Genomic DNA, 25267 nt, shown 5'->3' with positions numbered 1-25267 from the left:
GTCTTAAGAGTGTTACGACTATTCTTAATTGGTGCTTTATTTAAGGCCAGTGCACTAGATAGAAGAGCCTGTGAAAGTTCATCTCATTAGCACCTTTCTAAATCAGTGGGTGGTGTAAGTCAGAGTCTGAGACACCAATATCTCAAATGTCGAGTTATCATAAAAATGTATAAATAACTAATGAGTAGTTGTAAAACAGTGCTGTATTCAGGGTCTAAAAAATGAAACATGTTAGGGTTGGTCTCAAACTCAGTCAGATGACTCAGATCCAATTCAGAGTGTTGTCTGAAAAGTGGTATTAAATTGATAAAGAAATATTTTCTCCCAGTCAAACAGCAGATGTGTATGTGCTCTTGTGGTAGCACCAGTATGTATTTAATCATACAGTATCATTTTATTTGTAAACACAGTTAAAAAGAAACAAAAATCTGTTCACTTGTAAACTCAAATCATAGTTTATTAACTTAAAAACACAGAACTAACTAGTTTTCACATAGGTCATGCTTTACTTACAACAGTCGTGATTGGCTGTTCGCTGACACAAGTTCACGCCGATTGGCTTAATCTGAAAGAGAGAAGCAATCTGATTGGTCCTTTCCTCCAGCGTCAAACCACAGCAGCTATTTCCGGTCGTCGTGCTAGTTGTAAACAACGCTGAATGTGACATCTCCGAGTAACTTCACTGGCCTTGAACTTTGTGACAGTTTTTTACACGAAGATATGACACGAATAAAGACACAAGAGAAGTGAGATGCGGGTCGTTAAGTGAACGTTTGTGGTGAGTAACGACGGATATTTCCCGGCTAACTCCTAGTCCAAGGGTGAGCTAAGCTAACTGTGAATTCAGCTTCATTAGGTGCAAAGAGTTCATAGTGATGATGACAGCGACTTAGCTTTAACTCTTCTTCCATGAACAATGTCAACTTGTTAATAAGCAACTTACAAACGTGTTTTTTTCTGAGATATCAAACGATAATGCAGAAGGACAAGAAAACATTTGTTGTATGTCATGTTATTGAGTGAAACGAGATTCTTGTTTCTAATGCAAAGAAAGACACAGTTCAACATTAAGGTGTTGTTATTAACTAGGTTGCAGAGTGTGTCTCTGCTTTTTCTTTCTTTTCCTATTGTCACAAAAAGGCTCAGTGGATGTGTCAAGGAGGGATAGCACACAAAGTTTGTATTTTCTCTGTTTTATGATGAATGCTCTTCTATCTTAAAGTGTCAATGAATGAAATGTGGCTGCTCTAACTGGACCAAAAACAAAGATCAAATATTGTCTGGCCCAAGCTACCAGGACATTTCAGTATTTGCACAGCTAATGAATACATATTCTCTGTTACATTAGGACAATACTTTGTTGGAGGAGCTGCTTGCTTAATACAGACAGAGGGAGAGAGAGAGAGAACTTCATTCATTCTGAAGGAAATGCTTGTGCCAGGTTGCTCCAAAAGGAAGTGTGCAAAGGAAATAAATAACATTTTAAGAGGAAATGATAACATATATCCTACCTACAATGTCTAAAACAATAAAAAATATACTCTACTAGTGCAAAGGGCACAGCAAAAATGCAGTGCTACAGTACATAATTTGAATACAATACAATACAAGTGCAAAAAGGCCTAAAACATAATTTAAAAGATGAGTAGTAGACATGATAGTTAGAAGAATCTGAATATCTCTTGCATGGACTTGTTAACCAGCTTCTGTCTGTTTGATCCCACTTCTTCTCTGCAGCCTGTTTTTTTTTTTAGCTGCCTCTCTGTGTGATCTCTCCAGTCATGGCTGGGATTTTTCAAAGAACACCAAAGCTATGGACGGTTCTGAGACACCTCAGCCATAATGGCCCCCTCTCATCTGCAGCCACAACCAGACTCTCTCCTGTAGACCTACACACTCCATTTCTCACCTGCTGCAGCTCACGGCGGTTTGTAGTCACCACTCAAAAGCTCTGTGCTGGGGCAGCTGGAGCCGGTCCATCTCCGGCTGCAGCCCCAGAGAGACTGCCTTTCTCCAGAGTAACTCAGGAAGATTTGGCCTTCTTCAGGAAGATCCTACCAGGCAGGACCATCACCGACCCAGACCTGCTGGAATCGAATAACGTGGACTGGCTCAAAACAGTGAGAGGTAACAGGTAGATCTGAGTTCAGCTGACTCTTGCATCAAACTAAAGAATCGATATAATGCATATTTCATTTTTTCTGCAGGTTCCAGTGAAGTGTTGTTGAGACCTCAGACAACAGAGGAAGTTTCTCAGATTCTGAGGTAAAGACGAACACTGGAAGAAGACTAGAAAGAAACATAAATCTTGTGTTCTAAGTATTTTGTTTCCCCCTCCTGTAGCTACTGTAACAGTCGTAACCTGGCAGTGAACCCACAAGGTGGCAACACTGGGCTGGTTGGGGGCAGCGTCCCCGTCTATGATGAGATCATACTCTCTACTGCTCTTATGAACAAAATCCTTACCTTTGATAGCATCTCTGGTAAGTGCAAAAATTCTTATATTTAATCCAAAAGTAGCTGTTTGCAAATTGAAACTACAAACAAAATACAAGAGATCCTCTCTCTTTCTTGTTCAGGTATTCTGACCTGCCAGGCAGGATGTGTTCTGGAGAACTTGTCTCTCTACCTGGAGGAAAAAGACTACATCATGCCACTGGATCTCGGGGCAAAAGGCAGTTGCCACATTGGGGGCAATGTGGCAACGAATGCAGGTGGGCTGCGGCTGCTGCGGTACGGCTCCTTGCATGGGACTGTGCTGGGTCTGGAAGTGGTGAGTGGAGTCAGTACCTGAGGGGCCTTTTATGATCTTTAACACAAAGTTTACAGAGAGAGATGTTGGGATTTTATTTAGATTAAATGTAAAATCATTGATTAAATGTAAATGTGTTTGTGTGACATGTACAGGTGTTGGCAGACGGGCGAGTGCTGGACTGCTTAGCCACGCTGCGGAAAGACAATACTGGATATGACCTCAAACAGCTTTTCATAGGGTCAGAGGGGACACTGGGCGTCATTACCGCAGTGTCTGTCCTTTGTCCACGGAAACCTAAATCTGTCAACGTGGTTTTCCTGGGTAGGATTTTCTCCTAGCCTCCCAGATTGTTTTTTTTTTCTTTTACAGATTAAATTGTACCAATGAGTGGATCATTCACTCAGTCACCTGTGTTTTTGTTATTAGGCTGTGAGACCTTTGAGCAACTACTGCAGACATTTCAACTCTGCAGAGGCATGCTGGGAGAAATCCTGTCTGCCTTTGAATTTCTGGACAGTGAATGTATGAGGCTGTTGAACACACACCTCAAACTACCCAATCCCATTTCAGGTACACACACACACACATACACGCAACATTTGTCAATAGTTGTTAATGAAGTGTCAATTATTGGTCAAGATTTTGTTAAAGGGATAGTTTAATTTGTGTTACTAATACATGTTTACACACATGCTAACCACCTTCTCGCCATCCTGCAGAATGCCCATTCTATGTCGTCATAGAAACATCTGGATCTGACGCAACACATGATGGAGAGAAACTCCACAACTTTCTGGAGGAGGCGATGACATCATCAATGGTCACTGATGGAACCGTGGCGACCGAGGAGTCAAAGATAAAGGTGACGCGACATCACAGTGTCTCTCCTGCCAACTAACACTGAACTGTCTCCGTGGTAACTCCAGCATCATGATGTGTTGTAGCTGGTGGTGGTGATGATGATGATGATCTTGTGACCTTTTCATTTTCCAACTGTCCAGACTCTGTGGTCGATGCGTGAACGCGTCACGGAGGCTCTGACTCACGAAGGCTTCACCTACAAGTATGACATCTCTCTCCCAGTGGAGCGGATCTACCAGCTGGTGACGGACATGAGGAAGCACCTGGGGGACCGAGCCAAGAGCGTGGTGGGATACGGACACGTAGGTAAGATCAGAATTTAGAAAGAGTTTTAAAACCTCAGTGAAATGTGAAATATATATACAGTATATACATAGGTCTGGATATATATATACAGCTCTGGAAAAAATTAAGAGACCACTTCAAAATGATCAGTTCCTCTGGTTTTACTATTCATAGGTATGTGTTTGAGTAAAATGAACAGTTTTGTTTCCTACTATAACCTACTGACAAAATTTCTCCCAAATTGGAAATAAAAATATTGTCATTTAGAGCATTTATTTGCAGAACATGGCAACAGGTCAAAGTAACAAAAAAATTCTGCTGTTTGTATAATGCAAAGAAGTTCATATTCATTTTAAGACAACACAACACTACTTTTTAAACTTAGGAAGAGTTTAGAAATCAACATTGGTGGAATAATCCCAATTTTTAATCACAGCAGTGTTTTTTAAATTCATTTATAATCTTTCTTCCTCATTAAATATGATTTGGTTCAGGTGATCAGCTAAGTGTTGGAGTTCAATAGACACTGGAATCGATGGCTGCCATACATGTAGAGAAGCTGATTTATTAAGAACATTTTGGAGTGGTCTCTTTATTTTTTCCAGTGCTGTATATAATATATATATTCATGCAAACCCACTGATACTCTCCTTCATGAACTCCTCCTGCAGGTGATGGTAACCTCCACCTCAACATTACCTCCCCTGCCAAAGACCCGTCTCTCCTCGCTGCCATCGAGCCGTTCGTCTACGAGTGGACGGCCGGCTGTCAGGGCAGCATCAGCGCCGAGCACGGGCTGGGCCTGAAGAAAAGGAACTACATCTACTACAGTAAACCCAGCCAGGCTGTGGCTCTGATGGGTAACATCAAGGCCATGCTGGACCCCAAAGGCATTCTCAACCCATACAAGACTTTACCAGACAACCTGAAATGACCCCGGCTGTGTCACTGCTGTGGGGTAGGTGCTAATGCATGTTTATGCAGAAGCTCTAACTACTGCCTGACTTCCTCGTGGTTTCTTATGCCAGCTCACGCTCTTTCCTGTCACACCACTTAGCGCAGAGTGGAAGAATTCGCACTAGTGGCATTTCACACCAAGTGACGCCTGTGTGTTTTGTATGTCCACAGAACTTTGAAAAGTAGTTTCATTTTCATGTGTGCAAAGAATTTCTCTCAGAATAACGTCCACATCAACTAAGTGTTGACTTTATAGCACACTCAAAATAGCCAACAAGAACAAGTTAGTCAACACAATTAACTACCTCTGCCTTTAGATGCTAAATTAAGGTTGTAGATGAGAAGCACAGAACATATTGTTCAGTACTGTAGAGAGGAAGCAAATGAATGATCATGATGGACCACTCTAGATATTAGTCCGGCTGCTAGAGGGTAAATAATAGTGATTTTTTTGGATATAATAAATAGTCTTGTATGTGTAATTACTTGAAGTTACAGTCTGTACCCTAGCTCTGTTTGTCACAGTCAACATGTTCTCTTCTCTAACTGAAGCCTGTGCCAAACCTTTTAAGAACAGGTTCCCAATCCTCTCTTACTGGCAGACAGTCATGTTTTGTAAAATTATAACACAGTCCAGGTAATAGTTAAGCAAGAATGCAGTAAATGTTTTATTACATATAAAAAAGACAAAGCAACATTTTTTTCTTCCAAAACAAACCCAGCATTTTGTGAACATATTCTTTTGTAATCGCACACCTAGGCAACTGTATACGTTTCCAAATGAATCTTAAATTAAACCGTTTTCCAAATGAGTTTGTATTTGAATTTGTATTCTCAATGCTCAGGCAGCTCGTACAGGGTGGCATGATGAGAGGCGAGAGGAGTAAATGGAGGCCCAGCTCGCTATGGAAAAAGACTTCATCTCCGGTATCTTTAAAAAAAAAAAAACAGATCTTCCTTGATTCCTCTCTGCTCGCACAGAAGACTTTAGATGAGCCACAGTGAGTTTATGAAGTTGGCAGACAGAGAGGATCAATTCATTTCAAATTCTTATTATAAGATACAGACTACAATTCCTATTGGCAGGTACATAATGTGTGTCTACTCCAGGAAACCCCCAGGATAAACGTGTAATATCTGTAGTGTTTCATCCTGCCTTTTCAAAACAATGACACAAGCTCAGCTGGAATAACTTCCTACGTTTCCCACTATTTCCTCAACAAATCATTTCCTACTAGCTTCAACAATGACAAGAAAGTCCAGCAGAGTCAGTGCCTATATATGTATACAGTCCGTTTCACACGCCATCGTATATTAGTCTTACATATCCTCAGTAGTGTAGTAGCATTGGAGATTTAATATATAAATATCATACTATATTTAAAAAGTTTAAAAACAAATTTGTTTCTATTGGCTCTTTTCCTCTTGTAAGTGTAAGTATGTGTTTGTGTTGTAGTGGCTGTGTGTTTGTAGCATGTTCTGATAAAGCTTAATGACTGATAATACTTCTGATTGTCTCTGAGCTAAATTTCATGACCGCGTGCCAAAACCAGTGGCTGGGGATCAGAAATTGAATTTTAAGAGACTGTAGTAGGAGTATGTGGTGTTTTATGTGGTAATATGTTGTGTGTGTGTGTGAGAAAGCTGAACCCAGAGCAGTCATAAATGGGCGTTAAAGCGTTGGGGGTACTACAATATGTCGTCCATGTTTCCTCACACTCGGTAACAGTCCACAGTCCAGGTCAGTGCGAACACATTGGCAACAGGTTTGTGTCCCGTAGCAAAGGCTGGCTTTTTCAGACAGGACAAGTCCCAACGTCCACATGGGCTTTGAGTCGGAGAGAGAGAGGGATGTCAGGGGGAAGGCAACCACAGAGAAAGGAAGAGCGAGTGAGAGAGCAAGAGAAGGATGCGGCTTGATGACACTTGATGAAACTCTTTTTCTCTGGTCCTCGGTCCGTCCCCCCCGACCTTCGTATCGTCCATTGTCGTTTTAACTTGTGGCGCTTCTCATAAGTCGATCCCTGACATCAGGCAGCTGCCTCTGAAGCTCCTCTCCCTCTCACGACTCCTTACCCTTCTCCAGAGAGCTGTGAATCTTGTCCAGGGTCTTCTTAATGCGCAGCGCTGTCAGCCTGGCTGAGGGGTTCTGGTACCAGCACTCCTTCATCAGTTTGACCAGGGCAGAGAGAGTCTAAAAAAAGGAGAGGACAAAGACATAAAAAGAGAGTCGGGCAGTGATACTCCCACAGTGAGAGGAGAGTCTGCGATCGATGTGAGTGCAGGAGCTTTTAGATTTCTGAAAGTTCTGGGTGTTAACAGAGACTCACATCGATCCCCATCCCATCCCTCCTTTATCATTTTACAGTCGCAGCTGTAAATATCCATGGAGCTGACATCATAACAAGCTCATAAACATACAAATGACAGAGGTTTCCTTTTTAACTTGTAATGTTTTTACTTTCATGCTTTCAACTTTCAACTACTGGTAATTTCCCATCATAATATCCCAAAGCAAAAGGTGACATAATCAATGTCTCGTTTTGTCCAAACTCTAAAATGTGATGCTAGTCTGGAAGACGTCAACTGAAATAATCTTCCTCCATTTCCCCATCAACTTTTATTCAGATCATTTTGAATACTGAAATATTAAAACTGTGTGGGGAAGAAGTCAGAGGTAGTATGTATTTGATTCTCAGCTGTCCATTTAATCGTCATGTGACCCCTCAGTTTATCTGGAAGGCCACTACCCCCAGTTTGCATAAAGGACAGTCAGTCCATAAACACTGAGTCACACAGGTGCCCACACACCCAAAACATCCTACCACTAATTTTCTTTTATGTAACTTCGGTTAGTCAACAGACACAGAAAGCCACAGAGATATATTTTTGAACCACAAGTGTTTTCTTTAAGTTCAGCTGACCTACATTTTTGACATCACAGAGGAACAGCAGGAGTGATCATTTTTACTCACAGGATCAGAGAACCAGCGATTGGGAATGAAAGGCCTCTGCTGCTCCACACACACCACCTTCCTCATGTCCTCAAAGCTCGGGTCGTTTGGCACCTGATCATAGAACGGAGGTTTGTACTCCTCAACAATACCTGGAAAGGAAAATTGAGATGACAGAAATTAAAGCAAACACAACCTAACCTAAGGGCGTGAAGCTGATTCCAAAAATACAACAGTCACGCTGACACTTGGACGGGCCGAGGTGCGCTCACCGTTGCTGTATGTGCGTCTCGCTATCTCCCACAGCACCAGTCCAAAGGCCCAGATGTCCACTCTCTTGTAGGCATCAAAGCAGTCTGTCTGAATGGTCTCGTCCAGCACTTCAGGTGCCATGTAGCGCTTGGTGCCAACCTTTGGATTGTTGCCCACATCCAGCAGGTTGTCAGCCTGGAAGTGGGTCACAGCCAGCCCTGTAACATGCAAAGAAATATGCAGTACTGTAGGAGGACCTCCAAAAAATCTGTCCTGAAATAGACAGAAGCTGTGGCTCATACCCACATGAATACATAAAAAAAAAAAAAATGAATACATAGCAGGTAAAAGAGGGTTGACAGATCAAAGAGGAGAAGAACACTGCAATCCCATATAGACAATGTAGGTTTCCAAGCATTAAATATATGCTTTGGGGTAGTGTTACGAATACACAAGATGCATTTTGGCGAGACACGCTGTTTGAAAAATCGGCAGGCTGCAAAGACACAATTTATTTTATTTTTCTTTATTTTGAAAAAAGAAAAAAAAAACAATCCTTTAGAAACATATTTAATTAATATTCTCTAAATCTAAAATGTAAAATAAAAAAGGACAAATGTAACAAATTTTTCTTGACGGTGTTATTTTTATGTTACTGTTGATTAATTAGTGGTGGTAGTGGTTTGAGAGGGGAGCTACGGTGCCACATTAACTGAGGTTTGATTGAAGGCCATGATAAAATTTTATTCTAAGGACATAATTCTCTGAAAAACTAATAAAAGCAGAAAAGAGCAGAAACTTGACTGACCCAGGTCTGCGATGCAGCAGCGCAGCTCCTTTGTGACCAGGATGTTTTTGCTCTTCAGATCCCGGTGTGCGATGGCCGGTTTTCCCTCTGTGCCGAAGATCTCTGTGTGCAGGTGCACCAGGCCGCACGCTATCGACGCTGCCATCGCCAGCCCCTCTGACGTTTCCACAGCAACTCGCTGCAAGTAGTCATAAAGCGAGCCATTCTCATGGTAATGGGTGATGAGCCACAGCTGGGTGCTGGAGTTTCGGGAAGTCATGTCAGACGCCATGAAGCCTGAGAGCAGAGACAGCAGAAACGCTCATCAAACCATGTGTAATTTATACCAGTGTCAGTCAAGTGTCTTTTGCTTGGGTAGTAGTTAATATAATTAAATGATTTTGTTGAATTGTTGCACATGTGTTGCTATTTTTTAAAATGCACTGTATGCATCAGTGCCTTCAAACATGAAGGTGGGGAAATGACAAGAATATGAATGTTGCCATGTCGTGAAGCTTTGGAAGCTGAGGTTTAAAAAGATAAGCAAAGAGGAAAACACGTCTGACAGACTCTGGCTTGCACAGAGATATTTATTACGAGTAACTCAAGCATAACACAAGTCTAATGAAGCTCAAATAACCAAATCATTGCAGCTGTTTTCCCCCGAAGCTCCACTGTATTCTTAGAAACAGTGCAAAAAAACGTCATCTCTGACAAGAATAAATCCAGTGGGGAAAAATGGCAAAAGACAAAGTGTCTGAGAATGAGGAAAATCATTTTTTCTTCTTTTTTCTCTGTCGACCTTCCTCCCATTTTGCTGTTCCAGTCGGTAAAGAGTCATAGATGTGTGTCACAGACTCACCCAGTATGTTTTCATGTCTGAGCAGCACTGTGTTGTAGATCTCCGTCTCTCTGAACCAGGACTTTTCATCTCTTGACGAGAAGATTTTCACGGCCACGTTCTCCCCCTGCCACTGACCCCGCCACACCTCTCCATACCTCCCTTTGCCTGGAAAGGAGGGATGAATGAGGAGAAATGAGAGATGCACAAAGGAAGCCAGAGAGGAGAGTTTACAGTTTGCATTTAAAATAGGCTTTTGTGATATTTTCACTGTATCTTTTCTACATTCATTTCATAGCTGATGTAGCTCTTGATTGTCAGATTTCTCACCAGCAGCACAAAGCAAAGCACGAAACCACATTTTTCCAATTCAAAACGGGTACAAGCTGTACTACATCACTGTGGCACAAAACAGGATCCAAAGGCATCTGACCTACATACTTTTATTTGGTCACTGAAACTGAAATTTGTCAGAGTTCCCATGACAATGAGTCAATGTCAATGCAGCAACTTGTGTTGTAGTTTTTTATTTAAACATGATCAACACATGACCTGTGGTTTTACAATTGCTACACATCTTTCAAAGATGATGCGACCTCCTATTATTGTTGCACTGTAGTCATCAGTTTGACACTGCTGTCAGATTTGTATCTTAATACGGGTTACAACCTAGAATAGATATGTAGACTCATTCAAAAGTACTGATGTGATCAGCAATGTGAAACTGAGCATGACGAACTGCAGTCTGCATATGTGGATGACACAACACTGACAGTGTGCTCATTGCTGCGCCGTTCCTTTATCCTCATTACTTGGAATCTATCAAAAACAATTTGCCTTTTGTGCAGCCGGGCTTTTTTGTGCCAAAGGCTATTGTTGCATTTATTTGTCTGTAATTTAGTTTAGTGAGTGTGTCGTATGAATAAACCAATCAATTTCTCAATCAGAAAAACTTGAATCCTTTTTTTTTTTACCCACCTACACACTCCACTAGACTGATCTGCCTGGCCACAGTTCTCTGGACAAGGAAGGGAAGACCTGAACCGCTGCCTGACGTACATGAGTGGGCCAACAGGTCCTGGAGACGGAGACAGATTTTAGTTCAGCTGTATGTCAGAATCATTTGATAGAGCAGTTACACAGGTCATTACTATTTACATTGTTATTTGGGACCTGATAAGTGTTTTTTAATGGTGATTTCCATCTTGCAAATAGAGTGGAAAATGTGATTGCTTTCATCACTGGAGAATATAACACAATGAAAGGATTGTTAACTTTCTGATTAGAAAATGGCGAATCGTTAAAACATGTGTCATTTAAAGCATAATAAGCCATAAATAACTGCATTCAGGCCAAATGCTACAATGAATTTATATAATATAGTTTGATTTGCATCTTATAGAAACATGTATATATTGTTAAGGCAGTTAGTGAACAAGACATGTGAAATTGACTCTCTCTCCTTCACTCTTTTTCATGGTTTCAACAAGAGCCGCTCTTTACTCTTACCGCTAAAGTGCTGTCTCCCACATTGGAGGAGATGAGGCCGTCTATGGCTCCCTGCTCGGTGTCAAATTCCTGCAGCCTCTGCAGACGGCCATGGTGGAGCCTCCTGCAGGCCAGCACTGACACTACAGACAGCAGAGCCAGAACCACCACCGGGCCGAGCACAAAGAGAGCTAAGGTCTCGACACGATACCGAACCGGCTCACCTGCCGGCTCAGCTTCTGTGGGATTGGGAAGAGAGGGAGTAGTCGTACGTGTGTGGAGAGCAAAGGGGAAAAACAGATACTGATAACTCTCTACAACACCGGCATATTCTATTTAACAATAACCTTCTTAGATCAAATCCACACGTCATGTCCACCTACCTGATGGAAGCAGAGACATGAGGGAGCTCCTGGTGGTGTTGCCATTGCACATGTGCTCGGAGCAGCAGAAGATGGCCTGGTGGAAGGATGGAGCTGTGGAGCAGTGTAAAAGGATTTTCTGTTGCCCATTCAAGCAGCCGTGCTCAAACACCACCCCGCTGCTCCTCACTTGAACGGAGGAGAAACACCGGGTTCCCTGGCAGCGAGCGACCTGGGGGCACGTCGGGCTATCGCACAGACACACCAGCTGTCCATCTGTGGAGGAGATGATACGAGTTCAACATACACTCTGTTTTTCTCAGAACATAAAAACAGTAAAACACATACGCATTGGATTTACATTGGGTAGTCAGCCAAGTGAAAGACTTCTGCCTCACTCACACACAAACTGTGCACTATGTGACATTAGACTGGTGCCAAAGGAGCATACCATTTAAAAGAGGATGGAGCTTTACAGATAAGTATAACTATGTAGGTTTTTTATTTCTTCAACTACTTATGGCATTGTGTTTTTGGAAATTATGTTATGTCTGACAATATACAGGCACTATTTTAGTGGCATAAAGTGGCCAAAAACAATCCATCATAACGGATTATGCCTGTAGCTACCTCACTGTATATCTGTCCTATAACAGCTTTTAATTAGTAAATGCATCAAGAATTTAATTTGTGGAAGGAGCCCCAAGTGACTGTGGACAGCCAAGTCAAACTAGCATTTTTACCACACCACATTAGGTGTTTTTCACCTTTTAATTTAAGGCCTCTAAACAGTTTTCTAAGCCAGGAGATAATAAATATATAAGGAGACACAAGCCAAACAGGTTTGGAGCCAATGACAAATATTAGATCACCTGAGTACACCTTAAACCTCAGTGCAAATTTAAAGCGCTGGCACAAAATTACTCCATAGTGCCACTCTTTTAAACAATTATCCCAAAATCAACAGCTGCCAGTCATGTGCCTCTGTTGCTCACGGGCATTCTTGGTGCACAGGAAGCACCGACAACTGATAAGATGCATTACAGTCTGCGAACATTCAAAATGATGGGGTGGAAAAGACAACAGAAGTACACAGTACCTGAGCCCTCAGCTGATGTCTGCAGGGCCTGCAGCAAGAGCAGCAGAAGGACGAAGACACTGCAACGACCCATGTTTCAGTGCGCTGACAGAGGGAGGGAAGGAGGGAAGAGGAGCCAGTGAGAGTTCAAATGAGTACACTCTTGCAAAGAGGATAATTACATTTAGCCCCTCTATGTTTTCTGATGATCTCTGCCAAGGCTTCAGACAGAAGGAAGCCACAACTTATGAACAGCTGAACCCCGAGAGTCATCTGTTTGTCTTTGTCAGAGGTTCATTTGATACACGTTAATGATTATCGAATAAGCTGCAGACATTTTGAAAGACAATCTGCACTACAGTCTTTTTTCTATAAGCACCTACATTTCTTTACTTTAACGTAACGTGATCATGTTAGTTGTGAAGTTGTGGAATAAGTAGTAGCTTCAGATGCAACATCTGCTCTTCCACTGTAGCTGTTCCTCTTTCAGACCAGCTCTTACTGTCACACTATGGGGGACTCATCTCATCCTGGTCACCCTCTGTTAGAGCATCAGGCAGGAGATACAGGGCTCCTAAATCAAGAACAAATAGACTAAGGAACAGTTTTTACCCAAGAGCCATTGCTGCTCTGAATGCTGCTTTAAAAAAAAATAATGTGCGATATGTATGTTATGTGTGATAAAAACATGTTTTTAGTTGTTAATCTATTATTTATATTCTTGTTGTATTTATTCTTTCTGCACCTCTGAGATTGCGACTTGTGCAATGACAATAACAAAGTCTACCTACCGGTAATAACACAAATTAGGCTAGCATGCTAACACCATATTATGTCAATGTCACAGCCCTCGGGTGTTGTCGAGGTGAAGTCTGTCAATACTCAGCTATCAGCGGCCACTCGCTACACCTCGCAGACCGGAGGCCTGCTTGTTTGCTGAGGCTAAACAGGCTGTTTTATTGGCCGGCTACAGGCGCCAGACAGACGGCTGCCTGTTAGCCCTGCGAGCTAAAAGCTTTAGCTGTAACGTTACAGCAACAAAGCGCAGCCAGGCAGCAGCAGCCGGGGCGACGGGCGGCTGCTGCTGCTGCCGACGGAGAGACACAGACAGAGAGAGACAGCGATGAAATAAAGAGCCGCTTACCTGGCACATACGTAGTGCAGCCTCTAACTCATTCTGGGGATGTCTGTGTATCCGCCCGTACCGGGTTAAAACAGTGTTATATTAGTGTGGTTTGCGGTGAAGGGAGCAGAAAGCAGGACCACAGCCCAGCCCACCACCCACTGGCTGCTGCTCTCCCCTCCAGCCACACCTGACGTCACCACAACATTATCATCAAGGTGCATTGTGGGGCGGAGGAGTCCTCCAGCAGGCTGTGGGCAAAAAATACCATCTAGCCTCCTACTAGCTATTACTATTTCTATTACTGTTACAATTACTATTACTATTTCTATTACTATGTTAGTAGTAGTAGTAGTTTATTCGATCTTATGCACAAATTGTTACAGTCAGGCATCAATCAACAATCATTCAACCTTCAGTAATGCACAATTGTTACATAGATTGAAAAGGTGTACCGTAGGCTGAAGCTATTCAGCTTATAAATGCCTACCCTTTAATTCTTCATTTCAGTTAAACCTTTAGAGCTTATAATCAACAGACAAAGCCAAATAAATAATCAGCATTAAAGCTGCAGTCAAATCTCAAATGTTCAATCCCAAAATAGCTTTCTATCATAGCCTACTATGTTTTAATTTTTTTTAAGTTACGTTTTTGCTTTGTTTGAGATCCTCTGGCAGGCTATGCCACAACTTCAGCCCAGCCACATGCTTTTTAATGTAGTAGCCTATTTATACTTGGCTGTTTTAAATTAAGTTTCCCTCTAGCTCGTCTCCCCTCTATTTCCTTCAACATTTACAATGGGATAACTTTAATAATGTTTATTTGGCAGTTCAAGTAATATAACAATACTGTAAATGCTCCACTTATTTTTACTACAAACAGTAGGCCTACAGTAGCCTACATGACTTTCTTTTCTTGTCAGGTCTATAGTTAACGTAGCCTACTGACTTACATAGTTGCGTTACACCACAGCTGATGTCTGGATAATTTGGGCTTGAATCAAGTTTGAGAATCAAATGAAAACATATCAGTTATTGTTTATGTGCAAGAAGAGGAAACCTGTGAAAAGTGTATATTATACCTAAATTACGTAAACTCATATTCACATTCTTAAAATGTTGTCAGACTCAATAATGTTAGAGATCATATGTTTCATAATGTGAAACTTTAAAGAATGTGTACAATATGGACAATTCTTAAATTAATATTTTACTATTTCTTTAAGGTTCTGTAATTGACATATGACATACTATCTAACAATATTGTTGCATTACTAGGATTTGGACACCACTATGAGCAACAAGATATGATAGAATCACTTTCTATGTGTCTCAGACTGGCCTAAATATAGACAAAGAGCTGGACTGGTGTGAGCACGTGTCCTCCAAATACAAACTGTATGAGTCACGCACATGTAACAGCCTCAGAGGGAGGAGGAGGACTATCCTGTAATTTTAACTCTGACAAATCTAATAGTTATTTTACAGTTATCTCCCTCTGTGAACACAAAGTTAATAATCTAATGCCACATGTACAACAGCTCCACAGACATTAAACAACACAGACATTGATTATCTCAGGATCCAAACACAGCAACAGAAAAAGTCAATAACTATTTATAGTCTCTTAATGTGAGTCCATAGTCCAATAACAGACAATGATGTTTGATTACAACACATTTTAAGACGTATTGCACATAAACTCAAGTTTCCTTTGATGTTACAGTGTCATTAAACATAAATTAGATTGGTTAATTACTTAGTAGTGACTAACATCATTATCATTAGAAGTTTAGAAGTTGTTGTGGTGCAGCAACCATTTTGTCATTGTTCCACTGATTATTAATTATGATGACATTGGGAAAAACTTAAATTTCTTACTATGATCTAGTTTTTTTTTAAATGTCATATAAATATTTATTCTCCAGTACAACAACAGCCCAAAAGAAAAAGAAATCCTTAGTATGTAGCAACCAGTGAATGAATGAATAGTAATTCTCACAACAGAAGAAACACATATAGTTTCCAGTGATCAATAGCAAAAACAGGCAACCTAGCCCGAAACGAAGGCAACTCAATGTGAAAGTTTAATGTAGTGTGTGAATGAACATGCTCACTATAACTGACATGTCTGCTCTGGTTTTACTTTTTTCCCTCCTGTAATCTAATGTGATTAGCCAAATTTTAGGTGCTTGCACCGACTGGGCAGCTGTGGATGAATAAGAGTCAAATTGTGATGCTCTTTGCCCATTAAGGTAGAAAATTGCCATGTAAGTGCAGTCCATTTACTAGTGTCTACTTTACATGTTTTTGTTTATCTGCACGTTGTTTGCCTCTCTCTCATTTACGTGCTGTTCATTGGCTTTGTGTATTCGCCTGCTTTCTCCTCATTTGATTTTCCATGTTGATTATTTTAATGTTGTCTTAATGGCTAATTTAACTAGAGGTCAAGGGACAAAAGCTGATTAGTACCTTTTTTTTTTGCTATAACAGGAAAGATTGTTAATGTGCATTTTCAGTTTTAAAAAAAAAGCACATGGCAGAGCCTATTTATTACATTTTGTCTGACAAAGAATTATTTTAATAATGATTAATGTGCAGATTAATTGCTTTTAGTCCAAAGGCCAAATATATTATGTTTACCATCATTAACAAAAAAGAAAAACATCACATCTTCACACATGAGAAGCTGGAAACAGCAAATGTTTGACATTTCTTCTTATCACAGATTAATTTTCAATTGGTAAACCTTCAGATGACAAATTACTGCATGTCATCTAATTACAAGGTGAGATGAAGCCGGCCCTGGGAAATTTACAGTCTGCAGCTAAACTGGAGAATCGTATATATTCTCACTGAGATTCTCAGGAGAGTCCATATTTCATGTGACTGTTTGATTTCAGCAGTCCCTCTGTGCTTCTGTCTCCTTTCACCCATGCATGCTGAGGATCACATACCCTCTCTCAAAAGGGAGCCTTCCCTTTCTTTCCAAAAAAAAAACCTACCTGAGAACTAACATGACCCTTCATCTTCTGAGCAATCATGCAGGTCTGAAATTGCAACAAAATGGCGGATAAGGAGGAAATTCATTCCACTTGTCACCTGTTAAGATTTATTCAATACTTGGTTAGCTTGGAAGCTTCTCAGAAAATGTGTGCGTCTGTGTGTGTGTGTGTGCGTCTGTGTGTGTGCAAAGAGAAAGAAAAGGGAGAATTGTATCAAGTAGCCGATATGTTTTCTATCCTCCAGGTCCTGCGGCTGCGAACAATAGCCAGCACTGTTTGTTCTTGCTTACCTGGGGCTTTAGTCTCCAGTGAGTCGGAGCAAGGCCCAGCCGGTATCTATTCTCCACGAACACAGCTCCAGCACAGAGACACATTGTCCACAGCTTTTTTAATTAAAAGCCTGGGGTCGACACTCCGTGCCAGGTGACCTGAACTGCTCCGAGCGTACATGTGCCGAGCACTATCCTCTCCACTGGGGATAAGTCTCACTGGATAATTGGAGTGGGGGAAATGCTATACTGTTATCATGAGATGGATGAAGGATTATCTACTGAGGACTTTGACTTAAGAGGAGGGGATAGAGGAATAATGTAATGTTTTCTTCTCTTCTACATCCTGCCTACCTGCCGCGTTCTCCCACCTCTGTCTGATGGCCAGGTTATAAGAGAGGGAGGGGACAGGTGTGAGACTTTTTTCAATGAAGTCCACCTGCTCTTTATTCCTGTTGCATTAGAGAGATTGTCCTAAGAAGGTTTCCCATCACAGCCGACATGGAGCATCTACAGAGAAAGCTGCCTGTAGCTTTTCTCCTTCTTCTGCCTCTTCTGTCTGTCAACTGTGTCTCCAATCAAAAAACTACAGGTAGATGATGTTAAATTGGCTTTTGATGGATTTGTGCAATTAACGTACTTGCATGCTCAAAATAATGCATAGGAATATGTTCATAGTTTGCTCTTGTACAGGAGGATTTGGATTTAATCTTCACTTAATTTTTAACTCTTCCCCACTGTTTTGCTCAGTTTCCTGGTGTGTGGTGTCTGATGCTGAAGAGCAAAAGTGTCTGGATTTGGCCGGGAACGCCACAGCTCGGAATATCAGAGGAACATTGAAATGTGTCCGTGGCCTGAACACCAGAGATTGTATGGACAAGATCAAGGTACCTAAAAAAACAGTGAATTGTCCAGTCTCAGCTGAGCATTTAAAAGTCTTAATTAGACATAACAAGTCATAAGAATATGAGATTTGGTTGGCTGGTTGCATTTTGTCTTTTCAGAGATATATATCTTTGGTTTCTAGTTACTGATCACACATCTGCCATCTAAACTATTTTCAGCTCCATAGAGGAAGTTGACAACCATCAAGTCTTTCCATTTTCCTTTCCATTTCACACAGTTTTGACTGAGCCCCAGCATCTATCAGCCAATTGACACTGACAAAATAAATGTGTTTTCCTCAGAATGGGACAGCAGATGCAGCCTCCATGTTTGCAGATGACATTTACGGTGCTGGTTTCTGCCACGGCCTGGAGCTCGCAGCCGGGGAGTCCCACAACGGAGTAGGTGAGTAAACACTGGAGCAGCTTGCCCAATGTGAAACAGTACATGTAAAGGCTTCACTTATTGATGCCCGAACATATCAATATACATGGTTGCCCATAAAGTTGGAATAATTTTGTTTTTAGACACCTTTCTGTTTTAATTCCTATTATAAAGGCTAATTGTGGTTTAATTTTCACAGTGATATATTTGGAAAAGATTGATCAATAAAGTTTTGAGAAGATATACATTCTATCTATCAAGAATAAATCACATTGTCACAATTATTTCATTAGAAGAAGGTAAAAAAAAAATATATATATTCCAACTTTATGGCAACCGTTTATAATCTGGCAGTACACACATAACTGTTATCCTATTAAATGATCTCCACCTGCTTTCTCAACATGTTCCTCCAGATGGTATTAGCTACTACGTGGTGGCGATGGCTCGTCGCTCCTCATCCGACCTCTCCCTGCTGGAGATGCACGAGCGCAGTTCCTGTCACCCTGGCATTCGTACGACAGTGGGGTGGACGGTCCCTATAGGCTACCTGGTCAACACCTCCCAGATCAGCGTAGGGGAGCAGTGCAACTTCCCCAGAGGTGAGGCAGAGGGGGGTGGAGGTCTATGGACTGTGTGTGTATGTGTGTAAGTCTTTGTGTGGATGGTATATGAGAGGTTGAGAGGGAGAGAGGGGGAGAAGCAGTGATGCAGAACAGAGAGGTGAAGCGATGTAAGAGACAAGAGGTAAGAGGAGAAGAGTCGGTTACAGACCACAGCATCTTTCTCTGCAAATGTGATTTTGATAGGGATGTGTGTGGGAGTGGGAGTGTGATGATGAACAGAAGAATCTACTGGAACATCATTACATCTTCATGAGAAGAACAAGGAAGCTGGATGGTGAAGAGAAGACACATATCATTACAAGAATAAGGCTGGGGACATTTGTCTTATATCTACATAAAAGAAAAAAAAACTAATCCCGCAGATAAACAGTTAAATTAATAACAAATGATCCAACTGACAAGTATTGTATCAGTGTTCAAAGTAGATTAGTTTAGTATTTTAATCCTCTGTATCATAGAACTTGACTAAAACACGCTCCTTTAATAGGATTAACATATAATTGTGTCTCCAACCGTTAGATTATTATCCCGTTATAGTAACAACTGATTAAAACGTCCAGTGGTTTTAGGAAATTACTGAGCTTTAAAACATTAAACTATGGTATATATTTGTGTTTTGAAATATGTCAAATGCATGTGGGGGTTTGAGAGCCATGGATGAGGTGGCACTGTGGGTGGCTTTCGACTTTTAATGACTGATTGGTTTTTAAAATTTGCTGATACCTATAATGCCTATCAGGTTTATTTGAACATTTTTGGAGATGTCCACAATGTGTTTGTATAGCTCACTTGTACACATGTCAAACATTAATGGATCACACCAATTATACCAGAAAGAAGCTGACACAAAGTCAATATCTTCAATTGTGGATGTGTAGTATCTTGCAGTCTGTGGAGACAGAAAACACAATTCACATACAACAACAGAACAAACTGAAAAATTCAATTTGAACTCTCCAACCAAGACTTTATTGATACACCGCTCCTTCGCTCCCATCCCACCCATGAGATGCTTTGGCCTCATAGTGCTACTTCAGGTATTTTTAGGTATAGGTGTTTTGGTTCATACATGAGTCACTCTCTATACAACCTTGACAACTCACACTTCATGAAGCTTTATGTCTCTGTGTGGAGCATTTTAGTATACATACTTCTCCAACAGCTGCTTACACAGCCTTGAAACTGTGGCTCTAAAGTGCTACTACAAGCCTTATGGTCTCTTTTATGCAAAAAACACAGGAGAGACAAAAAAAACCCTAACACTTAGATTTCTGCCACAATGTGTTTCTGTAGCTTTGGTTTAGCATTTCTCTTAAGAGACCATGGTAATCTTAAGGAATGAAGAACACCAGCCTTTTTTTTACATTATGTGAGAATGTCATAACAGTTTAATATAATTTAGGGGAGACTCTTCCCCTCGCCCATTCCCCTTATTTTTTTCTTTCTTTTTTTTTTTTTTTACCAGCGGTCGGGAACTTCTTTGGTTACAGCTGTGTTCCTGGTGTCAAGGACCCCCAGCACGACCCCAGAGGTAACAACCCCAAGAACCTGTGCGAGGCGTGCATCGGAGACGAGAACGACAGACACATCTGTGCCAGCAACCACAGAGAGAGGCACTACGGAGAGGCAGGAGCACTGAGGTACGACACTGACACCAGCAACGTGTGCAATAATACACTTATGACACACAGAGGAGGTGTAGTTGTTATGACTGCTGTCTGTGCATCTCCCACACAGCTTTCTGTGAAGTCCTATAGGGTTTGTAGAAGTCACACAATATTAAATTACATGGTAGAAACGCATAAATGTACATTAGATAAAACAAACAAAGCAGATAAAAGGAGCATGAACACAGTTAATTTATATTTGCGGTGTGAATGCTTTTCAATCACTGCCTGCGTGTTATAATTATAGAGCTGTTCAGCGGTGCTTAGTGAAAGGGCCTTTGAGATGGGAATGAAAGAGCTACACGAGATAACAAGAGCTGCTGTTACAGTACAATAACAGATTGTTGTTTTCTTTTTGTTATTTTTCCTCAGATGTGTGGCTGAAAACCTCGGCGACGTGGCCTTTGTTAAACACACAACCGTCTTTGACAATCTGGATGGTCAGTGTTTGAATTATGATGCATTTTAGAGATGAGAACAGAAGTTATACAATGTAATGACATCATTTTATGATTTATATGATTAATGATGCTGGTTACACAGGGGGAGCCGATAGATAGAGACTGCTAGTCCCTGTCAAAACACTGGATGTCACTGTTTTACAATATTTCTAAGATGAGCATCGCAGCACCCAGAGGAATCCACAGAGGAGTGTGCGATGGACAAATTCAGAAATTGTGTGTCTGTGTGTGTGTGTGAGGGAGTGAGAGAGAGACAGACTCTAGGACTATAGAGGAAAAACAAGATAAGTGAAAACACAAGTGAGAACAACACAACAACAGAACAGACAGAGACAGGACACAGGAGGGGACAGACATGCAGACAAACAGACTGAGGAGCAGACATCTGTGTCCAGAAATGAAATGCCCTAATTCTCCATTTTGCTGCATCTGCTCCTCCGCTTTGGGCAACATCCAAAATTAATGGTGATCATTATCACGGTCACGCAACACAGACTCTGCTGGTACAGGGCGAGCAGGAGCAGTTTGACGCCGGCTCCTCAAACACTGTCGCTGTTTAACGAAGCACGCTTTCTCATATGGTTCAGAAATGTCTGGAGTCAGACCAATTAACGGAGGTCAAGAAAACACAGAAGGTCTGTGCTGTTGTCTGGCGGGAGGAGAAAGTAGCTTCAAGGTAGCCCGCGTGTTTTCCTCTAATTATTTGTTTGCTTTTTTTAAGTCTGAGGGGACCAAGAAAATCTCTAAAATTCATAATGAAAAGTTCAGCAGATAAAGTCAACAAATACTAATTCAGTAGCAATTTGGGAACGTTTAACTTGTCATTAAATAACTCAAAATATAATTAACAAATCGAGAATAATTAGACCCATAGGGAATTGACTTTCACACATTTAGTCAGATTTAGATTCAAACTATTCTAACATGAAAATGCTGCATCATTGACTTTTGGACTGTTGTCAACTCTGTTAGCTTAGCTTAGCAAAAAGACTGGAAACCGGGGGAAACGGCTAGCCTAGCTCTTTTCCAAGGTGTGACCGTATGGATGCTCATGTGTGGGACTATTTCTTGGCTGGACTTCTTTGATGTCTGTGACTGTGAGGTTTCCAAGCAACCGGCAAAGACTCCAGGATTTCACCGTGGCCGAGACAAATCCTCCTAAAACCACAACAACCATAGTTCAGTTGGTGTAGTAGGCTACAAATTAAACAACATTGTTTATCAGTGAGCTTCAAAGCTGCTGGTGAGTGGATTTTGTTAGCTTTGCACTGAGCCAGACTAGCTGTTTTCATCTGCTCCTAGTCTTTTATACGCATATCCCCCCCCAAAATGTCCAGCTTCTTTCAATTCAATCCACTCTGACACACACCTGTGCCCCTCTGCTACCCAGGTAGGAACCCAGAGTCCTGGGCCCTGGATCTGGAGCTGGAGGACCTGAAGCTGCTGTGTCCAGACGGGACCGAGGCGGGCCTGGACGAGCATGCACATTGCCACCTGGCAGCCGTCCCTGCTAACGCTGTGGTGGTGCGCGTGGAGGACAAGTGCCGTGTGTGGAAGTACCTGGAACGTTTACAGGTGGGTGTGGACGGTCGGACATCGAATCAGCTGTGTGGTGTGTGTGTGTGCTGTTCCCTAGTTAGTTATGTGTGTCTACATCCATATCGATCTGCACGTCTCAGAGCACAGGTATCTGCTGGAGACTGTCATCCTTCTTTCTTAGCGAGTGTGTGGGAGAGACGCTGGGATGACTGATACCTCCTGTGCTGACCCCTCTGGCTACACAAATACACACACACACGCACAGATGTCCTCACAGTCCCAAAGAAACCCACACACACACGTACACGGAGCACGCCAACGCACATCCATGCATGCCCTCATGCATTAAGCGCTGTCACACACTTTTTCTCTCCCCCCTGCAGAATGTGTTTGGCAACGCCACCGAGGGCTTCAGCCTGTTCAGCTCAGCAGGCTATGGCGAATCCGATCTGCTCTTCAGCGATGCCACCCACCACCTTCAGAGGGTTCTGGGTAGCTACACCTCTTGGCTGGGCCACTCTTACACCACCATCCTGCAAGCCTTTGAGTGTGAGGGTAAGTGGCTGCGTGTTGAAGTGTGTTAATTTGGATCTGCTGATGGAAAGTAAGTGGCTAAGTGACAGGAGGAGCGATTTCCCCTTTGTGTATATGTGTGTGCAATGTGCATGTGTGTGTATCCTTTTGCAGCTGCTCTCATTATTTCACTTTCTCTCCAACAGGCTTCTGCTGATGGAACAGTAGGGAAATGTCCAGCGCAACAACTCCCACTGCAGTCCCTCTGTCTCCATCCTCCCGCTCTGCTTTCCCTCCCTGACACTCTTGTCCCTCTCTTTCACCATCTCTCCACTTTTTTCTTTTTTTTTTTTGCCTCAGCTTCTTGTGTTTGTTTTCCCGGCATTACATTACACTTGTCCTCCATTATCTTATCCTCATTCTCCTCCAACCCACCACGACTTCTAATATGCAGTCTGGAAGGGTTAGAGGGGCTAATCGGCTAAGAAAAACTTCCAGAAAATAATACAAAACGTCCCTGAAATTGAGCATGATTAAAAGGACACTGGGAAGCAAGGACATTATAGGATAAAAAAAAAAGAGAATAGGATAGAATTAGAAAACAATAGAAAAGAAAAGTAAAGAAGAGCAGGTTAATGAGTTGTTGTTGTTGTTGTTGTTGTTGTTATGATGATATTGACAGACTTTTTCTCTTTTTAGAGCATTTTTTAAAAGAGAATTTTGACAAAGATTTTAGTAGGATTACACCACAAGCAAGAAAAGTGTCCAACTAAATTGATTTACGTGTACATGCGCTAAAAAAAGAAAAAGAAAAAAGAGCCTGTTAACCGTTAATGCTCTGCATGTGTGTTGGGAAATTCGCTTCTTCTCGCTTGTTGCATTAGTCTGAGCTTGAGTACCCTCCTCCCACAGGGTCTGTCTCTGGCACTGAACAACAGGGTGCTATTAAGTATGAGCTTGAAAGACTCAGTAACTGTATGTGTGCGTGTATGTGTGTGTGCGACGTGTGAGTATACACTTTTTCCCACAGCCATTATTGCCCTAATTGGCAGTCTGGCATATTATACTGCTTGTGTGTGAGAGAAAGTGTGTCTGTAAGTTTATGTGTGTGCGTGTGTTGCTAGGACTGCCGCTTTCCCATGGCTTGTATAGATTTCGACTTTGGATCACTGCTCTCTCACGTCTGGTATGGTGGACCGGACCGTGCCAGCTCAGAGTGTATTGTTACACCATACAGTTAGGAGAAAGGGGATTAGGGCTTGGGCTGCCTCCACTGACCCCTGAGTGTAAATGCTTTGACAAATTTCTCGTCAATGCCTCGCCCCAAATTCCCCCCCAAAAACATGCTTCTGTTTTTATTCACAAAGCAACACACGAGGGAGCGTGTGTTTTTCCACGATATGCCATTTATACTTGAACACGGCTGCCAGTGGGGAGACGCTGATATGATAGGGGGTAATAGTTATGAATGGGAGGATGTTAGAGGCCGGTATTGGAAGCAGAAATGAGCCTGTGCAGTGTATAGTATTGTCATGGAGGAGAGTGTAACTGAATTAATGTGCTATGGAGGAATGGTGATTGCCTAGAGAACGCACAAGATCATTTATTTTCTCTGACATGTTTCAGTTACTGTAATTAAAGGAAACCAGCAGCTTGTTTAAAAGCCTTACTCAACACGAGGAGTCATGTACTGTAAAAATGTATAACACACTGTAATTCTGGGCTTTTCTTGTCGCCTCCACTTCTATTATTTCATTTGCTTTCTGCACCACAGAGCCCGACATGAAACCGATAAACTGGATGAAGTTCTCCTCATCAACCTGTAGTGGTTGACCTCGTCATACTGGAAGAAATACAACCAGCTCGAACTCGTACAACAGAGTGACGTTAAAGTCGTTTCCTGAGCTAACGGGGACTTTGTTTTGAAACCCAGTGCATTCCTTTTGAATTGTCACCACAATCTCCTTTACCAGACTGCATGTGTTACTTTTTTTTTTTTTTTTTTTTGCTTTTGATGGCAAAAAGAACGAGAGAGAAAAAACTCCCCAAGTGTGAACGTGTGAGATGAAAGACGCCACAACTCTGGAGAGAAGCTGTGTTTTTCACCTCATTAGTGAAGGGTAAAGTCATATCTGTTGTACTAATTCAACGCTGGTTTGTGCCAATGGTGCCGTTT

General features: G+C 41.8%; 3 protein-coding genes across 5 annotated transcripts; 2 read left to right on the top strand and 1 right to left on the bottom strand.

Moving 5' to 3' along the window:
• Positions 1-592: 592 nt before the first annotated feature.
• d2hgdh (D-2-hydroxyglutarate dehydrogenase) lies at positions 593-5788 on the top strand. 2 transcript variants are annotated; one of them, XM_085768491.1, is made up of 10 exons: positions 593-778; positions 1738-2127; positions 2208-2265; positions 2344-2483; positions 2580-2773; positions 2908-3076; positions 3182-3325; positions 3475-3617; positions 3757-3922; positions 4573-5788. In XM_085768491.1, exons 2-10 carry the CDS (start codon positions 1782-1784, stop codon positions 4833-4835), a joined length of 1623 nt encoding a protein of 540 aa, XP_085624617.1. In that variant the 5' UTR covers positions 593-778; positions 1738-1781; the 3' UTR covers positions 4836-5788. The 2 variants fall into 2 exon arrangements, with proteins under 2 accessions (XP_085624617.1, XP_085624618.1); XM_085768492.1 differs by having other exon boundaries at positions 620-778; positions 1755-2127.
• acvr1l (activin A receptor, type 1 like) lies at positions 5514-13913 on the bottom strand. Of its 2 annotated transcripts, none has more exons than XM_085768493.1 (10): positions 13765-13913; positions 12642-12725; positions 11564-11818; positions 11202-11419; positions 10671-10770; positions 9714-9860; positions 8873-9148; positions 8085-8282; positions 7834-7964; positions 5514-7052 (listed from the first exon to the last, which is right to left on the bottom strand). In XM_085768493.1, the coding sequence occupies exons 2-10, from the start codon at positions 12712-12714 to the stop codon at positions 6921-6923; spliced, it is 1530 nt and encodes a 509-aa protein (XP_085624619.1). In that variant the 5' UTR covers positions 12715-12725; positions 13765-13913; the 3' UTR covers positions 5514-6920. The 2 variants fall into 2 exon arrangements, with proteins under 2 accessions (XP_085624619.1, XP_085624620.1); XM_085768494.1 differs by having other exon boundaries at positions 11202-11416.
• Positions 13914-17442: 3529 nt separating this feature from the next.
• otomp (otolith matrix protein) lies at positions 17443-23907 on the top strand. The gene is made up of 9 exons (XM_085767164.1): positions 17443-17608; positions 17767-17903; positions 18204-18306; positions 18702-18887; positions 20377-20551; positions 20951-21022; positions 22434-22614; positions 22962-23133; positions 23298-23907. The coding sequence occupies exons 1-9, from the start codon at positions 17518-17520 to the stop codon at positions 23306-23308; spliced, it is 1128 nt and encodes a 375-aa protein (XP_085623290.1). The 5' UTR covers positions 17443-17517; the 3' UTR covers positions 23309-23907.
• The last annotated feature ends 1360 nt before the right edge of the window (positions 23908-25267 follow it).

Source organism: Trachurus japonicus, chromosome 22, assembly GCF_045865225.1.
Source record: "Trachurus japonicus isolate A0001 chromosome 22, Traja_1.0".
Classification (NCBI taxonomy): domain Eukaryota; kingdom Metazoa; phylum Chordata; class Actinopteri; order Carangiformes; family Carangidae; genus Trachurus; species Trachurus japonicus.
This window is presented reverse-complemented; position numbering and strand designations above follow the sequence as displayed.